Below are 13,500 nucleotides of genomic sequence, written 5' to 3' on the forward strand. Positions count from 1 at the left end.
AATGCATCTCCAAGTGTACACATATTTTCCTTGGGATCCTGCAGTCTTTTGGCTGCTATTGTTATACGTTATTGTTCCTGCAGAGGGAAACACTTGAAACCAACTAGAAAACTTATCATGTCAGCAGACATGCTTTTCGAAGTGATATTTTAGTTGCTTTTCAGTTTTTTGTAGTTCTTAAACCGACCAACCAAAACAGTCTTGCAGATAAAGATGCTGTTTACAAACAATGTACAAACGCATAAATACTTATGCATTAAAATAATCTTCAAACTGGTGCATATAATGTAAAAAAAAAAAAATAGTCATGTTAAGGAAAAAACACCTTGTTAAATTAAATAAACATCTTGTTTTAAATTAAATAAACTGTAAAAATACAAGATAATAATCTTGGCTCATTGACAGATAATGAGTTATGAGTTTAATTTTTTTAAATATATAATTAAAATGTCATATATTTTGATAATATACTGATAATTGTGGACCTGAAATATTTACAGAATATTATATAACAATAATATTTACTGGGGGGGGGGGGGGGGGGGGGGGGGGGGATTAATGTGCTTTTTATTAAAGTATGTGCTTTTCTTGGAATGTTTTGGTTTGTTTGTTTTGTTCAGGCCTGGCTAGGAGAAGAAACATTCTGCCCAACTGTTGCTAATTCTCAGGCTCTTGGTCTTCCCCACATCAGGGATAGTTACTGGCCTGTATAACAGACCAGGTGCTTTTTCATTTAAGATTCAAGTAAGTTTCCATTCCCTATGCTATGACTAGACATTTGAACATTAAGTCTTGGACCCATATCAACAACTTTCAACACAATTAACTGCAGTGTCACAAAAAGACAGACTCTGCTATGCAACTTAACATGACCATTACTTTGAAAAGTAAGCAAGCCTGTTTTAAAAAAAAATAAATAAAAAAATAAAGATAGCTAAACTGTACTCTACTGTAAACTGCAGAGAAATCCATGGATCAGCTCAATACACCCAATACTAAGCTCACAGTCATAGCATCTAGACCAGATTTTTTGCTTTAATAAATCTTTACTCTATATTTGAATTTGAACTCCCTTGTAAATGACTGCATCAGTCAAAGTAAACACTCGACCCAACACCCCAACTTGGGCTTTACCTGGAGATTCACCATGCCGTCCTGCTCAAAATGGTGGAAGAGTCATCTATAAACAACTCTTTCTCACTGCTGTTGTGAAACAACTCTTTTTCACTGCACTTGTGAAACAACTTTCTCACTGCTCTTGTGACAATTCTTTTGCTCTGGGATCATGCTTGTTTACAGCACTGGAGTTACAAAAGAGCAGTGAAAAGGTAAACAAGTGGGACCCACCTATATTTTTATTTTTTATATTTCAAAACAATAATAGGAAACTATTCAGATTTGTTTTATTTGAAGGGAGTTTACATGAATATAAATCAGTCAATGCTTCCAGTGATGCAATATTGGCTGACAATGAGCAGTAATAAAAAATTACTATTATTATTATTTATTATTATTATTATTATTATTATTTTTCAGGAATACAAAACATTTATTACAGTACATTATCTAACAAAGGCCTGTAATAAAGAGTATTTCTGTGTGCTTATAAGACTAAGATCTTGGACAATGTGCTGTTGTGCACTAAATTTGATTTGCAACAAACTGAACAAATTTAATGGAATAAGCTGGTTGGTTTTACTCAGACCCTCCCTATTTTGTTGGCCATCTTTGTTATTGCTGCCTATTAATACTTTATTTAATCTTCAGTACAACAACACATCAAATGCACAAGAAATTCCTCACAGCTAACCCACGCAGGGCATTAAAAAGGGATCACTGCAGCTGCTCCAAAGTAAGTTACGGCAATATATCAAAACATTCATTTGAAAAAAAAAAAAGACCGTTAATCAGCGTAGCTTGTTTGAGTAAAAATGTGAATGATTTGCTCCTGGTCAGCTGGTCTGTCTTGTTGGTTGGTGACTCCATGAGGGAAGGCACTACTTCAACATACTATTGTGTGTACACTTTAATAAAAGTGCAGTCACTCCAAGGCTTTTTCCTCATAAGATGGTTCTCTATGTCCCCTGTGTGCCTATGGTCATGTGTGCTTGTGCATGGGCTCATGTTCTTTCAGATTTCTTTGGAAGCAGTAATGGCAGTGAATGTCAACGGGTTTCTCGTTTACCTTGTGTCATAAAGTTGCTTTGTGCTGGGTAGTATGTACGCCTCTAGAGGTAAGGACCCCTTCTGGCAGCTGGAATCTTAATGAAAGATTACAAAACAACAAGTAATACAAAAAAAAAGTATGCGCTACATTGTCGCCAGGCGGCGGCTGCAGCTGACGAGAGAGCCGAGCGTCTTAAAAGCTTTCTACAAAGCTGCCTGGGAAGAGACCTGTCCTCCCGCTGCGCTGCAAGGTGCCCTTGTACCAGCCGTCCTCGCGCTTCTTGTGCACAAACACAACGTCTCCTTCCTTCAGCTCGATCTCCGCCTCGCTCTGAGGCGGGTAGGGTACAATCACACGGTACCTGTGAAACAAAAGGGGAAAACCTGGTTAAGAAGGAAAGCCTTCTAGTACTTTAATACTGCAATGGAAGAGCCAGGGAGACAACTAAAAGGAAGTTAAGCTGTTTTATTAAAATGAAACATCACTGAATGAGTATTCTGTATGAAGCTAAATGTTTTATACAGTAAGGGAAGCCAATTAACAGATTCAGGATTGCCAAGCAGGTAACAATGGGGGAGAGAACTCATGGTCTTTGTAAGTGAGGTTTCATGTTCAAGTACGTTCAGAAGTTCAGAAGAGAGAATTTAAAAGAAATTTGCACATTTCGAGGCACCACCCTTAAAAATGTTTTTGCATGGTAGTGTTTTTTTTTTTTTTTTTTTTTTTTTACAATGGTTACACTATACATTTACCATAGTTTACTCTGGTTTGCCATGTTTCTCAGTATGTTTTACCATACTTCACTATTCTTTACAATGCTTACCTATGCTTTAACTATGCTTTATTACACTTTGTTATGCTGTTACTGTGGGAAACTTTTATAAGGGTACCATAATAATTTTTTATTTTTAAAGTTTTATAAATCACATGTCAGAAATAAACCAATTTCGCTGCACGGTTTATTATTATAAAATAAAACAGGACAAAAACAGGATACGGCACTGGCAGCCAAAACAAAGAGACAAACAAAAACAAACTACACAGACAAACATGGTGAGCTGAATTACTTTACGTTATTATTTTGTTATTACCTCCGTCTCCAATCCCGTTCTCCACTCACCGAACACACAACCCTGAGTGAGTGAAAACATGCAGCTTTTATGCAGCTGTACTGAGACTTTATTGCTAATCAATCATTCAGTTGGAGTCGCGTTACAACTGCACGTGAATTAATAAAGTGCAATTCCCCATGCTCACATATTACATTTTATTTGCACGAGAAGTGCTGTGCAATCCTCGTGCCTAAATACAAATATACATTTTAAACACTTGTGTTACACAGACCCGTTTATATCCCGTGTACCAATGACTATACACCAACATTAACACACAACATATAACACAAAATACACACAGGGGTGGGAACTTTGCCACATATACCCCCCCCTTGTGCAAAGCACACATGGTCTCAATGGCCACCTCCCCCCTTAAAATCCCAAAAGTCTCGCTCAAAGTCCTGGGCCAAGAACAGGGACTTTAAGGGGTTGATGGGTGGCAATGTTGCCAGTAGCTAGGCTGCTACTGGCCATGCTGTCAGCAGACGTGCTGACCGTGAGGCGAATCTCTCCTCCCGCTGTACCACTGGCAGAAGAAATGCTGCCAATGATGCGGCTGTCAGCAGATTTGCTGACAGCTCCCAGACTGACTCCTTCAGCCGGGGCAAGTCCAGCAGTGGAAAAGCTGCTGGGGTTGGTGGTCTCCAGACCTCCCAAGATCTCCGGCAGCGAAACTGCTGCGGGGGAAGGTGGTCTCCTGACCTCTCCCCTCTTTATAGCCGGCAGCTCCCTCTGGGAGGACTCCAGCCCCCAGAACTCCTGCAGCGAAATTGCTGCGGGAAAAGGTGGTCTCCTGACCTCTCCCCCATTTTTTATAGCTGTCAGCTCCCTCTGGTGGGGCTCCAGCCACACTGACCCCTGTGGCCCAGCAGAGCTGACTGCGACCCCTGGCAAAGTAGTTCCAGCGACCCCAGGCGATGCAGAGTGGCTGGCGACACCAGGCGATGCGGAGAGGCTGGCAACCCCAGGCGATGCGGAGTAAAAGGCAACCCCAGGCAAGCGAGACAGGCATCCTTGGGTGAAGCGAAGCAGGGAGTCAGGACAAGCTGAGGTGCGGGTGTTGGCCCTCTTCTCGGCCACTGCAGCCAGGCGGTTCTTCCCCGTGCTTCCCTCAGCAGCCTATGGAAGGGCTGCTGAGGACCGCCAGCATCTAATCCTGGTCCTTCTGGTGCATGGAGAGGCAGCTTCTGCTCCTCTCCCCTGATGGTGATGGAGGCAGAGGCAGCTTCAGCTCCTCTCCTCGTGATGGTGGGGGAAGTGATACCAGCAGGCATTCATCCTCTGCAGGTGGGGGAAGTGATACCAGCAGGCATTCATCTTCTGCTGGTGGACGGGGATCCAGCAGGCATTCACCATCTGCTGGTGGACGGGGATCCAGCAGGCATTCACCCTCTGATGGTGGACAGGGACCCAGCAGGCATTCACCCTTTGATGGTGGAGGTGACAGTAAAATGTATACATTTTAAACACTCGTGTTACACAGACCCATTTATATCCTGTGTACCAATGACTATACACCAACATTAACACACAACATATAACACAAAATACACACAGGGGTGGGCACTTTGCCACAGTTATACATGTGTCTCACATGCAACTTTTATAGGCTATTCACCCTGATCTTTGCTGCCAAATCGTTTTCCAGCCAAATTCAACTTGTTTTGAAAGCATCTAGCGGGCAAATAGTTTCTTTGGTGATTTGTTAATTTTTTTGCCTATTTTTATCATGCATGTCATCACCAGCGCAGAATTTCAATCACCCTGATGCCCTGTATACTATATCACATCCTCCCGCTGTCTTTCTTTCTGGAGCTCTCCATCCAATAAAATCAGGAATCTCACCAATGCTGAATTATTATTATTTTTTTTATTTGTCTTCAATTTAAGAACTATATCAGTAGAATTAGAATGGTTTTTGTTTTTACATGTATTTTAAAAGACTGTATCTGCTGACAGTTCTGTACTATTTACTTTTACATGACATTCTGAATACATTTTTTCTGGACCTACCGCATATGATATCATTAGAGTAAAAGTAAAAGTTTCTGGTACTGAAAAACAACAGTATAATACATTTTTTTGTTTGTTTTTTTAATACATGTGTAGCACTTATTTATGCTTTTGAAATATATACAGTATTAAATATTAAATGCAAAAGCGTTTTTTTGGCTGGTTTAAAAATGTGATTAAACCTCCAAAATTTGGTGGGGTGTTGCAAAAAATAAAAAATAAATGCCAGCACTGCCTTGATTAACTTCCCCTGCTAAGTAAGAGACACAGGAAAAACATGGCTACACATTCCTCCCCCACAAAATCATAGCTTAACAAACTTTTTTCCTTGCAAATTTACAGTGTTACCCCCCCTCCCCTCTAAGCCAGCTGCAAGGGAAGTCCAATCCCCAGGTCTCTGCACTGGCCGATATCTAAAACAGCTTTAAACCCAGATTTATGGCCACAGTTGTAGGATGCACTTTTGCTGTCTTCTTCATCAGCATTTGTTAGCATTCTTAAACCTTAGTAATGTAGTTTGTAATAGAAGTTCCTAATGTTCTCTTCATTACATCACAAGGACGCCGTTTATTGTATGCTGATCCATCAAAAGTGGCACATAGGGAATCGGACACTGTTTTTTTGTTTTGTTCCTAAAGCCTATTCAATTCCAAGGTGCAGAAAGACTAATTTGATTTCCCCACGGAAAATATATTGCTTCAGTTGTGCCCAGGCACAGAAATTAGAGCTGTCAGGCCCCATATAAGAATTTTTTATAACAAATCTGTAAATATTCTTACATTAGTCTTAAGTCAAGGTTCTGTGCCTATAGAAAAAAGTACTGGAACGTCGTTCTGGCATATTCAGGCTTGACTACCCCAGTGATCACAGTAAATAATTTCTCTGAATTCCAGGACATTTTACTCTGTGTAAAGATGCCATCCTGTGTATAAAATACTACACCTGATTCCAAGCTAAAAAAAAAATAAAACACGCTATTCCTGCATACAATCTTCATGTGTGATTTACAATAAGTTAATGTGTCATGTGTAGAGTGCCTTATATTGTATGAGATGTAATTGCGAACAGTTTTTAAAGAGAAATTGATAAACTTATGTGACCACTCGTGCTTGTTGCAAACATACTCTTCTCATAGGAACGATGCCAGGGGGCAAGTGTGGGCCAAAAGACATTGACCTCTTTTTTGTTGTCTGAACAAAAGAACAGCATTCCAGCAAGGTACCAGGTAGCTGGTACAGTACTTCTAACTTTATAATATGCTGCAACCATCAGTTGGTGGTAACAGGTGGAAGACTGGCAAAAGTCCAGAAGACATTTGACACCTACAACTAAATATTAGGATTTTATGAGAGTAGACTTGTCACAAACACTTTTGATATTTTTCACAAAGTTCACAAATCCAAGATCTCAAAATCTTTTAAGAAAATAAGGAAATAATGGTAATGAATTATAAAAACAAAGGAGACACATAGATGTCTGTTACTCCCTCAATAATAACACCTACAAGTAGTGTAACAAGTCTTTTGGACATTGATTTTTTTTCAAATAATGTTTAAATAAAAACTGATGAAGCAAAACCTTTCAAGTCTGAGGCACCATTGTTATAATGTAATTTATCTACCCACAATGCATCTCACCGTTATTAATCTCAGTTCCAAACCTCCAAAAATCAATTGGTCATTTTTCGGCCTGACAATGAATCAGTGTGTCCACGGCTCTGAATGATCAGAAAAGAGATGTATCTATAATACAGTCAGGCTGGGGAAGGACATTGTAAATACCACTAGTATGACAGCTTTTTTTCCTGGATTTTAATAGATTTTTCTGCTGAGGTATACAAGACATCAGGCTTGCAGCAAGAGACTCCCACCTCTTATTTTATGAGTCCCCACTGATGCCCAGTAAAAGTAACTCTGAATCAAGATTAGGGATCGAGAGAGCTTCACAGCATTACAAATGGAATCAGCGAATGGATGTTAGTTGACTTGCTGAGGGCCAATCTGCACATCTGTACACATTCAGTATAATAATAATAATCTTTATATAGCACTTTTCATAGCAGACCACCATCACGAAGCACTTTACAATATACAAGACTAGGATGTGTGAACTATGCAGAGTCACTTACAATAACATCTCTCTGAAAGACAGAGCACAAGGAAGTTAAGTGACTTGCTCAGGGTCACACAATGAATCAGTGGCTGAGCTGGGATTTGAACTGGGGATCTCCTAGTTACAAACTTGTTTCTTTGCACCTCTACCTATTTAGTAAGCAGACAGGAGCTGCCTCACATAATTACTCTTCATTAGTTCCACAAGCATCACTAGTCAAGTAATTTCTGAGTAGTGCACATTTTTATCAGCGACAGAATAAAGGGCAGAGATCCAGAGTTCCCTTATCTACTCATAAGCACAGGGGTTCAGGGGTTCTCCTTTCCAGAACCTGAACAGAGCAGACTTTCTCAGAATAAGGTCTAGCTCTTAGACAAATCAAAATGTGTTTATAATTAAGGCCTGTTTGTATCTGCTGCTTGCCAACAGCACACACCTGAAAATATGGAGTTGCATCATAATCCTGTCTGCACATTTATATATCTCACAACTTTCATACTTCTTCTCTGATTAAATGGGCAACTCCAAGTCCATTACTGGGTTATAAATTATGGACCTGAAAATAAGTAAAATGAGTTTCCTTTTCAACGAGGTAATATGAAACGTGTTATCACAGAAAAATTTAATGTTTGTCTGCCTACCACTGAAATCTGTTAATGTGGCAGGCTGGCGAGTGGATAGAGGCCCAGAGACAGACTGCAGTTCAAAAAAATAACTTTTATTATAAATAAACACAAATGAAAGGGCACAAGGGCCAAAACAAAGCAATTTAGACACAAAAAAGATAAAAAGCAAAACTTACAAAAATAACAGTTTCCAGGCTGGGCAATGCCTTCACTGGATTCAAACTTTCAAAACAACCCAAAAAAAAAAACAACCTGCTTCCTCAGCTCCCTCTCTGCAAATGAGAAGCAGAGGCCTCCTTTTATATCAGGTGGCTGGGTGCTGATTGATCGTTAATCAACCTAATCAACTAATCAACCCCAGCCACCTGAACATAATAAACCCAGGCAGGTAGGGGAAGTTAACCCCATCTCTGCCAATTTAAAGGGCAGAGCTTTGCTCTGCCACAGTTAAACTAAGCAAAGTTGGACAGAGGCATAGCACTTAATACATCTTACCCAGAGCATGCCACGGTGACACGGTTTGGAAATTCATGAATGTTTATTTTTGGCAAGGAGGCATAGCATCTCTTATCGTGAAACTGTGGAGGAGCTGGTGGATGGTGAAATTTCCAGTAAGTACAGCGTCAATGAATGATTATTGTTGTCAAACGTCTATTACAAACTTCTATTGTTTACAAAATAAACAGGATTTATAATCTAGTCTGTTGGACCTGGAGATTATTTTTCAGTATCTGTTTACTATTATAAAACACTCAATGGTAGAACATATAGTAATAATAAAACCTTCTTTAAAACTAAATGAAAATTATTTGACAATTGTTTAGACAATGAGAAATAATTGCACACGTTTCTGTTACGATTACTGTAAGCATATCTGTTCAATAAAACAGCCAGCTCCAGAGAAAACCAGACTGACAGCCTCTGACGTTCTCTGTGTAGAAATCTCATTTATTCTCATTTGTAACAGTGATAGTGTTCTTCAGCCACCATCAGCATACAGTCAATCATTCACTGAATAAATTTATTTCAAGCCAAGGAAGGCAATCACAATTAGATTGAAACTGGGTGAATTTAGAGGCTGTGGCGACCCAGACACAGAGCTGCAGTTTAAGTGCTTTTTGCACAATTTTAATAATCAAATAACAAATAAAAAAAACACAGGAACAAAATAAAAGTTTAAACAAAATAAACGTTTAAGCAAATACTACAGAACCCTTCAAATAAACAAACCCAAAACACCCAACCTTTGCTATCCCAGTGCTCTCTTTCCTTCTCTTTTTCTCCACTCTTCTTCTCCCCTTCTCAATCTCACTTGCTTCCTCTTCACATTCTCCACAAACAAACCTTTGTTCTCCTTTTATACCATGTGGCCAGGGAATGAATGACAATTAACCATTTAAATCAACCACCACCTAGTCACATTCCACAATTTACCATTCACTCTCAACTGAACAACAAATCGTTCAATCCAACAATCAAACAATCAGCAACCATGTGGCTATGCAAACAATGGCAATCTTTGTTACAGGATGTCCCTTTACCAAGATGTCTGCCAGCCACCAAGCTCACTAACTCACTCACCCACACACCTGCACACCCCCATGGGTTCAGCCTCTGCTGTACTACAGAGGCCAATCATTCATCCAATAAATATCAAGATTGTTGCAAAGTATCCCATCATTCATACAGCCATCACTACCCTCTGAGGCTATTTTGACCTACTTGCAATTCACATATTTATTTGCAAAAGGAATGCAAATAAATAATTGTTTAATTCTACAAAATTGTATCCAAATCGGACAACCGGTTCAACACCTATCGTAAGAAAACTGAAAACAGAATCGGCTTGGTGTCAAAGGTTTCCCACAGTCCCTGAATGTGCCTTAGTCTGTCAGTGTGACAATGACCTTCATAACCTACAGTAGTTTGAGAGTTATGGAGTCTGAAAGTCAGACAGAAAAACCCCATTTCACTTTAACTAATAACAATAATAATAAATAAGAAGAATGTCCATCTGGTCTCTCCTTGCAGCAAGTCTTGAGACAGGAAAGGAAAGCCAAGGCGCTAAAAGCATTTTCATTTTAATTTCTACATGCATAAAGGCATTAATCATAATCATCAGCTAATTATTGTGAATTACTATGCCGAAAAATCTTTGTTAAAAACCCATAGAGTATGTTTTAGGTCTCACACCCTGTCATTATATGTATACATAATTAAAACACTCCTTACTTAACAATGGCGTGGAACAGAACACTCAGTTAAATTTTTTTTAAATATTTCTGTCCTTCAGCGGCAACAGGGAGAACAGTCAATTTAAATGTCGGCCCTTTTTACTCAATCTGAAAAGATTTGCAATTTGTTTGCTAAATTAGATTGGAAACAACAGTTGACACCAGCGTCACAAGTATTGTAATGAAAGCCTGCAGTAATCCAAATACATATAGCCATTAAATATTTACAGTGGAAAAGTCAGCTGAATTTCTATTTCATCCAGGGATACCCATTAACTGTAACCACGTCAACTCGGTTTATATGTGTGTATATATATATATATATATATATATACACACACACACACACACACACACACACACACACACACACACACACACACACACACACACACACACACACACACACACACACAGTGGTTTGCAGAAGTATTCACCCCCTACTAATAATACAGCAATCTTCAAGCTTCACCATACATTTTCGATTGGATTCAAGTCAGGACATTGACTGGGCCACTCAAGAACTTTAATTCTCTTCTTGTTCAACCATTCCACTGTGGCTTTGGCTTTGTGCTTCGGGTCATTGTCCTGCTGAAATGTGAATTTCCTCTTGCCTGACTCAAACAGGTTTTCCTCAAGGAACTCTTTGTACTTTGCACCATCCATTCTCCCCTCTATCCTGACAAGCTTCCCAGTCCCTGCTGAAGAGAAGCATCCCCATAACATGATGCTGCCACCACCATGCTTGACAGTTGGGATGGTGTTGACTGGGTGATGTGCAGTGTGGGGCTTGCACCAGACGTAACGTTTGGAATTTAGCCTGAAAAGTTCAATTTTTGTCTCGTCTGACCACAAAACCTTTTTCCACATGTCTGCAGTATCATCTACATGCTTTTTTGCAAACGCCATATGTGCTTTATGAGTAATGGCTTATTTTTTGCCACCCGTCCATACAGGCCAGCTTTGTGTAGGGACTGGCTTATTGTTGATGTGTGAACACTGACTCCCATCTCAGACACAGCACTTTGCAGATCTCTCAAGGTCATTGTTGGCTTCAGAGTGACATCCCAAACCAGTTTCCTGCTTGCCTGACTGCTCAGTTTGGGAGGGCGACCTGATCTGGGTGGTATGATGCATCTTCCACTTCTTAATGATGGACTTCACTGTGCTGAGAGAGATAATCAGCAGCTTTGAAAGTTTCTTATACTATTCTCCTGCTCTGTGCCTCTTTATCCCTTTATCCCTGACTTGTTTCAAAAGCTTGTTTGAGATTATATATATATATATATATATATATATATATATATATATATATATATATATATATATATATATATAGTATCAATTAATTATTTGAATGCTAAGTCTACAAGATATGAGATTTTATAAGTAGTATAATTTGCAAACTTAAACATGCTCCCCTCCTTGGGTGCTTGCCATAGTGAATTGAAATACACCAGCAACAACAACAAAAACTTTAGATTTAATAAAATGAAAGCTCAATTTTAAATTAAAGTATTGTTAACATCTGAAAATAAAGGAGCCAAAATAAATAATATATTCACAAAATGCATACAAATGAGCATGTAGATAAATATGTATGTCAGATAATGTATATCATCATCATTTTAAGAAAATCTAAAAGCGCATTGGTTGAAACACCACGCACAAGTTTCTTCTAATGAATATATAATGAGACAAACTTAGTACTGAAGTTAAATTATTTAACAAGGCAGAAACCGGTTAAATGAATATTTAAAAAGGGATGCTGGCTTCATGTTATTTTAACAAGGAACCCACTTCTATATTGTTCAGTGCACCCTGGAACTGGATCTTTCTAATCTTTTTAAGACAAGTGTAATCTCTTTGCCACTGACTTTCATTTGGAAAGACCAAAGCCCTTGTCATATACCTAGAGGGCACATATAGTACACGGAGACAACAGTCTCTCTCATTAATGTAACAAACATTGGGTTTTCTCCTCTAAATACTATTTTCTCCTAATGTACTTGATCCTCCGTGTAGTTATCCCTCAGTTATATTACTTAGCCTTTTGGAACTTAATTTTTAAATGTTAACAGGTGGTCTCCTTTTGATAAACAGGTGAAGTACAGACCAGAGTTAAACCTTTAAAAACCTTGCTCAAAAGATATTGAATTACACGGATCAGGGTAGTAGTATCCTACCTTTCTCTTGAGAGGGGCTTGGGTTCTGGACGGAGGGCCACCATTGAAGAGCATGGCTGCCTGGCAGGAGGCGAGACTGAGAAATTCAAATCCAAAGAGCCAGACTTCTTGTGCAGAGGCTCCATTCGCATGGCTCCCTGCATCTCGCTTTCAATGGGACAGGAGCCTGCTCTCCCATGATTCAACACTGATGACACCTCAGGACCCATGGCCCCCTGTAAAGGTGCCTCCGCTGCTGCCTGTGGTTGGGGTTCGTGGGTGGGAGAGACGGAAGGCGAGGAGCGGGACTTCTTTTTTGCAGATGCTCCTGACAAGAGCTTCAGTAGTCCTCCTTTCTTCTCCTTCTGCGCACAAACATAAAATACAGCAATATTAAAAACTTGAAACACACCTACCTTTTTCAGAAGTTTCTTCGTGAGCTACTATCATTTCTAAAAGGGAGAAGTGTGTGTTGCAGCAGTTTTAGAGAAGATAAAAATAATCTGATACTGGAAATCTATAGGATCATAGAACTAAATTAGAAAGCTTTTGATCCAAAACAGTGTGCATGGAGAGTGACAGACTGAATTGTTTAAAACCTACAATATATATAATTGCATTTAAATTAGCCAGTTGAATCATAAAAAGATATACCCTAGGTACTTGTTATCAATTAAGCATCGATATTAATATCTAACACAGTGGGCATTACCTGCTGGATAATTGAGTCCAGGGCTGAAGGAAAGGGAGTAATGTCAAGCATTACAGTGCTTCAAACAAAGGCACCACATGCCGTTACAGCTACTTTCAAGAAATGAAAGCCCTGTTAGCTTTAGAAGGCCTCTTCCGAACTACAATAATTCATGTTCAACTCAGAGGCTGAATAGCTGAGACAATCCATTAGATTATATATATCTATATGTACAAGTTTCCCATGAGATGATGTTTACTACACACATGAAGAGAAGAACACAATAAATGCTGGGAAGGAGAAGAGGCCATTAAAGCTCATAACTTGTAAGCACACCAGTTGCCACATCAGATGTAAATTTAATTTTATAGTGCAGA

At 39.2% G+C, this 13,500-nt stretch overlaps 1 protein-coding gene across 1 annotated transcript in view; it reads right to left on the minus strand.

Moving 5' to 3' along the window:
* Window positions 1-543: 543 nt before the first annotated feature.
* The window catches only part of LOC121320679 (E3 ubiquitin-protein ligase SH3RF3-like), a 136,270-nt gene continuing 123,313 nt past the window's right edge, over window positions 544-13,500 (minus strand). Inside the window, exons 9-10 of the mRNA XM_041259237.1 lie at window positions 12,454-12,797; window positions 544-2,528 (exon numbers count right to left, since the gene is read on the minus strand). Coding sequence (XP_041115171.1) covers window positions 2,360-2,528; window positions 12,454-12,797 — 513 coding nt within the window. The 3' untranslated portion in view covers window positions 544-2,359. The remainder of the gene's footprint in view (window positions 2,529-12,453; window positions 12,798-13,500) is intronic.

The sequence above is a fragment of the Polyodon spathula genome, chromosome 9, assembly GCF_017654505.1.
Source record: "Polyodon spathula isolate WHYD16114869_AA chromosome 9, ASM1765450v1, whole genome shotgun sequence".
In the NCBI taxonomy this organism is placed as follows: Eukaryota; Metazoa; Chordata; class Actinopteri; order Acipenseriformes; family Polyodontidae; genus Polyodon; species Polyodon spathula.